The sequence below is a fragment of the Raphanus sativus genome, unplaced genomic scaffold, assembly GCF_000801105.2.
Source record: "Raphanus sativus cultivar WK10039 unplaced genomic scaffold, ASM80110v3 Scaffold4270, whole genome shotgun sequence".
NCBI lineage: Eukaryota > Viridiplantae > Streptophyta > Magnoliopsida > Brassicales > Brassicaceae > Raphanus > Raphanus sativus.
Genome location: NW_026619572.1, coordinates 1 through 7,745, shown reverse-complemented (window position 1 = coordinate 7,745; position 7,745 = coordinate 1). Strand labels below are relative to the sequence as shown.

Sequence of the window (7,745 nt, the reverse complement as noted above, 5' to 3'; positions counted from 1 at the left end):
CATCAATCTTAATAACCATGTCACAATTGTTTTTGTAAAAATGATTGTAGAGAGGACATGTGGCAAATCACTTCGCAAATAATGTCTAGAAGATATGATATTATTATAATCCAAACGAGTATCTAAAATTTTCAGAAAACCCAATAAATCTTTGAAGTTTGAAAATGAAATAGTTACCCAAATATTTAATATTATATTCGATTTGATATGACTTATGAATAGGTCTGGGCACTGATTAGATATCCGAGTTTTTGAAGGTATTTGATATTTGCTTCGAATGTTACAGATATCTAATATCTGATTATTGCTTTGATTCGGAAAATACGGATATTTGGAAAAATAGATATTCGAAAAATAAATAGATATTTGTGAATATTTATGAATACTTACGGATATCTCATTTGTTTTGATTAATACAAATAATCTCAAAAATTCGATACAAATTTGTTTTGTAAAATACTTTTTTTGCAGGATATATAAGATAAAAATTAAAAGAAGCAATGAATCTACATATTTTTGTAATTTTTAAACTTAGGGGAGTGTATTGAACTAATGATTTTAGTAGATTTTGGAATGTTTTAATTTTTGTGAGTTTTGAAGTGATTTGTAGTGATTTTACTAAAATGTTTAAAATAACAATAAAATTTATGGGTGATTTGGTAAGATATTTTCTGAAAAATTCAGAATTGTTTAGGTGATTTGAAATGATAATATTTAACTAATAATATTTTCTCTTGTGTTAAGCAAAACAATCCTCAAATACGAAAAAGATCACAAGCACATACAGTTCAGCCAATGATTCTTGTAATGATAATTAGCCTTTGGTTGTGGTTTCCAATCAAGTGAACACATGAATACATTTCAAAGTTTCACTTTTTTTCTTTTGCACTTATGAAGATATGTTTTGTTTTGATACTGAAAGCATACGGTTAAGAACACCAATACATTGCTAAAACTAGACTAGCCCAACACAAGCCAACCTTGCATAACAATTAAACCAGTCACTTCTAGGGAAAAGAGAGAAGAAATTGTGCAGCTCCAGTCAGGCTCAACTCTTTCAGTCCAAATTCACAACAAGATCATGCTGACCGTGATCATGCCAGAGCCTACAATCTTCAATAAAATATGGAACAAGTCACCTTGAAGGCAAGAACATAAAGCTCCATAATTTGTAGCAGAAAAGGACAAACCATATGCTCACACAAAGGCAGCGACTTAGGGCCTAATGCAATCTAGCTAAGCAGCAAATGGGAACCTTAACCAACAACAGCGAGATCAGACTAGAACAAAAATCTACGTAACTTAAAAACCAAGGCTTTAGTCTCAGAGAGATCAACACCGTAACCCCCGAAAAGGCAGGAAGCTTCAAGCCTAAAGCCACGAGAGACAAAACCAAGATAGATTGATATCATTGAACCCAAAAAGGAACATGAACGATCCAATAACTGAGTAGAACCACCACCACAAAGGACTGCCAAAGAATCTGAATAACCGCACACGACCATTCCTTCGATCAAGCATAACCCCGACAAAGCGAGACTGGAATCCAAGGATCAAGCACATACAGGCATAGAAACGACACCGGTGAAGCTACTTCAAAGAGGAGGTCATGTGATTCCGGAACTAGATCCGCGACAGTAACTAAGCTCGGGGTCAAACAACATATCAAAAATTATTCTGTACTCGAAATCAAAAGCTATAGATGATTTCGACGGTGGCACCGATGTCGCAACCACCACCGGATCTAACCACCGCAAACGTTTGAGAGTTTTCAGAGACCTATGATGAAAGAAGCAAGAGATTGAAATGTTATGCATAATATATTAATTAATTTGTTTTCAAGTATCTTCAAATAACATCTCTGGAGATGTTATTCTTCGAGAACTATTTTTAACTCAAATTGAACACAAAGTCTCCTAAAATCCGTATCACAAACTTTTTTTACAAAATGTTGTTTTCAATTGAATAACAGGAGATTTGATATACTTTTTATAAATGTTTAATTGTATAACAGGGGATTGTAAGTGGATTTATGTGGTTTTGCATAAATTACATATTGAATAACACTTGATTTTAAAAGAATTTTTAAAATCACTGATTGAATAACATGAGATTTTAACAAAACTCCAAAATCTCCTAAAACTCTTGATTCAGTACACCCCCTTAGTTTAACAATTATAATAACACAAAACTTAAGATTTTTTTTAAATTGTCATTAATGTTTTCTCTCCCTTTTATGTAATATTCTTATATATGTAATAGTGTGAATAGATTCTGTCAAATCATATGTTAAAATAATAATTATATAATTTTATACATTTAAAATTTAAAATAATCAAAATATACATATATTTATATATTGACAGATTGGATCGGATATCCGCTTCCCAGAATTTTAATATTTTTGATTTACTTCGATTTTAACGGATATTAATTCTTAATATTTGCTTTGCTTCGAAAACTTACGGATATCCAAAATTTTTGGATCAAATCGCAGCGAATAACGAGTTGAATCAAATTTAACTGATAAAATGCTTACCCCTACTTATGAATATATGATTCCGAAGTATAATTAATTGTCTCTTAGTTCTGATCCAAAAGATAGCATTATAAAATTTACTCGAAACCGGAATATTATTAGCTAAATCCGAATTGAGCATTTATAAAATCTGGACATGGTTTCGAAGGCCGAATCCGAAAATCTATTCGGAATCCGAACATCCAAGATGGAATTGATTTTATAACCGAGCGGTTGAGATTAATTCCAAACCAAACTAAAATTAAATAATTTTTTTTTGTTTTGTAACTTGCTAAGATTAAATAATTTATTGGAGGACATGTATTAAATGAGTATTTCAATATGTAGAATTAGCCTGGGCATTTGGGTGTTCGGTTCGGTTTCAGGTAAAAACCATCCGGTTTCGGATATATCGGATATATCATTACTATATCCAATCGGTTCTATGAGATTTCGGTTCGGTTTCGGTTCGGTTCTGCCTCGGTTTCGGGTCGGTTTCGGATATCCATTTAATATGTGAATCAAATATATATAGATAAAATATTTGAGTTAACATGTTAATCTAAATGGTCTACTGGTTATATACTTGCATAATCGTTAATCTAAATAAAGTTCGAGTTTCTAAGATGTCAATTTTATAATTTTATAAATATTTACTCTATTGTAATATAAAAATAACATATATATTTATAATATAAGAAGTAGATGAAAGATAATGCGGTCACGTGGTAACAATGTTCTCACCGTTCCTATCCAATTCAGGTTCGAGTGACATTGATGGCATTTTATTTTGTTCTCACCCTTCCTATCCAATTTAGGTTCGAGTGGTATTGATAACATTTTACCTAATAACAGAAAGCTTAAACTTAATTTTTCGGATATTCGGATATCTATTCGGTTTTCGGTTCGATTTCGATTCGGTTACGGTTTTTCGGATATAAAAATATAGAAACCGTTCGGGTATTTTAGGATTTCGGTCCGGTTTCGGTTTCGGGTATTTCAATTCGGTTTCGGTTCGGTTTTCGGATCCGGTTTTTTGCCCAGGGCTATGTAGAATTGACTAACTAGATGAAAGTTCACGTTGTGGTCATAAGTATTCGTCTCCTTGCTAGAAGTTTCCAGTTTACTAGGTCAATGGAAGCAATACCAGAATTTATCTTGAGAAGAAAGCTTGTACATGTGGAAAGTTAGCAAGGTATGTGACAAGATTTTTTTATTACAAAACTTCTCAAAACATTGCTTTACCTAAGATAAATTTTATTTTTCAAACATTTTTGGCAAGAAATGTGTTATCTTACATTTTGCGAATACAAATCATACTATACTTGATAATTTACAAACTCTCCCTCAAAACTGCACCAATGTTACTTTGAACAAACTAACGTGTTGTCTGTTCACGAAGAAAAACAATTAACGCGTTGAGTCAAACACAGACCTGGAAACATGTATGCACGTCCCTTTGTTTCCAGGAAAGCCACTCACCCGAAAGTCTTGTAATGAAAAAGATGATTATTCAACTAAATCTTTTAGAATAGTCTACGTCTCTGATACGCTCGTTGGAATATTAAAAATGTAAACCCTTTCTCAGAAAAAGAAAATTACTAAAAATGCCAATGTACAAAATAAAAGTATTTTTTGAAAAATCCGAGGAAAAGTCTAGATGACCAAAACGAACGAAGCTATCAATAGTAAAATTCAGAACAATACAGAATTTTTTGGTACAAGAAAAAACACAAGTATATAACATAAGTTTTAAGGAACGCATATGTGTTTCATATATGTGTTTCATTAAGTAACACATGATCTTCCAGCGCTCAGTCTTTGAAGATTGAAATCAATAAGCACTCAGTTTATGATGTTTTGATGATTTCCCAACATGTAGTAAATACATATAATCATAGAGACATCCATGAACTTGTAATGGATCAAACAATTCAAAGTTTTAAAATGAAAAGAAATTACCAATTGTTGATAAAAAAGAAAAGAAATGACCTCACATAACATAGTACAAATAAAATTGCAACTACTATGAAAAATATAATTTTACTGTTGACAAAAAACCATCTTGTAGAAAACCATATATAGAGGCTGCTATAATGAAATAATAATTAAATAATAAATACAAATCATTCTTTAAAGAACTTCTTCAATATACGCCTTCTATTCCCTTGACATATATACTCATTCTTTAAATAATAATTAAATAGTAAATAAAAATCATTCTTTCAAAGAACTACATTTAAAGCATCTTGTATATATATATATATACTCACAAACCCCATAACAACTTCTTCAATATACGCCTTCTATTCCCTTGACAACATCAAACTTTAAACCCCTAAAAGTCAAGAGGGAGAAAGAGAAGAAAGAAGCAACAAAAAACCAGAAGCAATGTCTTATTCTTCCCTCAAATTGCCAATTTTTCTCATTCTCTCATCTCTTCTCCATGCCGCTTTAGGTACGTACACATATATCTACTGTCTCCAATCGTTAGAACTCATGATCAAGTTCAATATGATCTTCTCCATTTCTTTTCATTCATATCAATTCCAAATTTTAGTTTCTCAAAAATCATTCTTGGTGAGACAAGTTTTCAGTTTTTACATCACATAAAGAACCATAGACTTCACACATTTTGACCAACTACATGACCGGTTTATGATAAACCATATGAAGTATTAACATTTGATTTTTTCTTAATCAGATTATGATTTTGTCTTTCTTATAATTATAGGGGAAGAAATCATTTGCGAGAATCTACCCACTAGTATGTGCGCGTTCTCGATATCTGCTTCCGGGAAAAGATGTTTACTGGAGACAGCTAACGTCGCCGGAGAATACACTTGCCGGACTTCCGCGGTGGAAGTTGAAGGAATTGTAAACCACGTGGAGAGCGATGAGTGTGTAGCCGCTTGTGGTGTTGATAGGAAAACCGTAGGGATCTCATCGGACGCAATGATGGAGGCAGGATTCGCCGCTAAGCTTTGCTCTCCGGCTTGTTTGGACTATTGTCCTAACATTCTTGATCTTTATTTCAATCTTGCCGCCGGTGAAGGTACGATCTTGAGCTGATCTTTTCCTAAGTCTTTCACGCGTACGTTGACATTTTTGGTGTGATTACCACATATAAATCTTGTGAATTGAATAAATGTTTGTTTTAATAAATAAGGGTCTTGTTTACAAAAACTTAATTAATATGTTCACATTAAAATATATGAAAATAAATACATCCAGTAAAAAGCATACTACGACCATTAGATCATGTGCATGCATGAAACTCATTTTTATATTTTGGTGTTGTTTATCGTCAAAGCAAGGAATTCCGGTAGGAGCTTGATTTTTGTCTTGCACTTATAATCCCAATTATTATTTTTATTGGGGTCTAAATCCCAATTATTATTTGAATAATAAAGAGTTACTCTATTGCATCCTATGGTTATGTACGTATTACTCAGTGACAAAAAAAAAGGTTATGTACTTATTACTACTTTATTAAACCCTTAAATCAGTGATGTAAAGTGTAAACTTGACGTAACGTACCAATGGGACATGCAGGTGCATTTTTACCTGATCTATGTGATGCTCAACGGAAAAATCCACACCGGTCGATGTTGGAAATGCTCAGTTCTGGCGCGGCTCCTGGGCCAGTTTCCGAGACTGCCCCAGGCCCTGTCTCCGAATCCTCAGCCCCTGCTCTAGCTCCGGCTGCTATGTAAAATTAATGTTATTTATTTCACGTGTGTCATGTTTATGTTTAATATTACGATTGATGATTCATATTAATGAATCATATCTCTTTATATGATTTGATGCTAGCACATCATGTGATTCATATGAGCGAAGAGGATTCAGAGTGAGTTTGATTTTTGGTTATGTTTCTTAATATTTCCCCATGTAATAACACTTTTTGTAATACCATTTTTTTTGTTTTGTTGTATATGCCGTGTGCAATCGCAAATTATAAGCTAGCGAAGCTCCTTTTTTTTTAAAAAAGAAACTTATAAGCTATGCTTAAAATTTCAACTATATAACCTATTTTTAATAAATAGTACTGTACATCCTTGAGCACGAACATATATATGACGGCAACGAGTTAAGATGTCAACCATGGTCTGCTAGGTTAAGACGGCAACGAGTTCATGTTGTACGTACGTACTAGGTGATTTTTCCGTGCTCATGCACGGGTATAAATATTTATAAAATAAATATACTATAATAACTAATTGCTATTTACTTTTAATTTTATATTAATTTATAATTATATTCATAATTTATTTTAATAATATTATATTACTTTAATTAGACATATGATTTTAGATATTTTATATATTGTCAGTTTTGTTGTTTTTTCAGTCGATTTAGTTATCATTTGGATTTTCTCAATGTTCTAAAAATCGTTAGACGGAGATTAAGCGTCTAACTGAAAATTATTGTTTAGGCGGGTTCCTAGGTCGATTTTTTTAACGCCTAGACCGATTTTTAAGAAAATCGGGTTGAAAAAAACGTTTCGCTCATATCCGATTTTCCGATTAAGCGGACGTCTAGGCGCCGTCTAGACCGATTTTTAGAACACTGGATATATTAGTTTACATTTATTTCATTGAATTCAATTATAATATTTTTATTCTAAATATATTAAAATTTTGATTAATTTTCTTATTTGCATTTAGGTTGGTTGGTTGGTTGTCTTATATATGTAAATATATTTTAGGATGATTATTTATAAATTAAGATATATTGTGCTTAAAATGAAATAAAAGAAAAACTAAAATTTCGGATTTCACATTAAATAAATTAATATAACGATGATAATATCTTTTGAATCATCCTATAATTTATATTTATAAAATTAATTATTACCATAAAATTATATATTCTTATTGTAGTTTAATCTATGCTATTAGATATAAGTTAGATTAGTCGAGTTACTCATGTTGTAAGTATATTATAAGTTGCATATATTCTTTCAAATTCAAACTGAAATATAATTATTTTTACTATAGTTAAGTCATATCAAATTATTTTTATTTATCGTTTAATGTGCACGTATTTTCATATATTTAGCAATGATCAATAGGAAGTTACATTCATAAGTAACTCACATATTTTTGGAAGCTCATGAACACATATCAATATCTACAGTAATTAAAATATTAACGAGGTAAATTTCTAAATCCCTAAAATCAGAAACCCCAAACCCTAAACCCCATCTTTCTTATATTCTACT

At 31.4% G+C, this 7,745-nt stretch overlaps 1 protein-coding gene across 1 annotated transcript; it reads left to right on the top strand.

The window, feature by feature from the left end:
* Positions 1-4,811: 4,811 nt before the first annotated feature.
* On the top strand, positions 4,812-6,436 carry LOC130507286 (uncharacterized). Its single transcript, XM_057001995.1, has 3 exons — positions 4,812-4,976; positions 5,253-5,573; positions 6,074-6,436. Exons 1-3 carry the CDS (start codon positions 4,910-4,912, stop codon positions 6,232-6,234), a joined length of 549 nt encoding a protein of 182 aa, XP_056857975.1. The 5' UTR covers positions 4,812-4,909; the 3' UTR covers positions 6,235-6,436.
* The last annotated feature ends 1,309 nt before the right edge of the window (positions 6,437-7,745 follow it).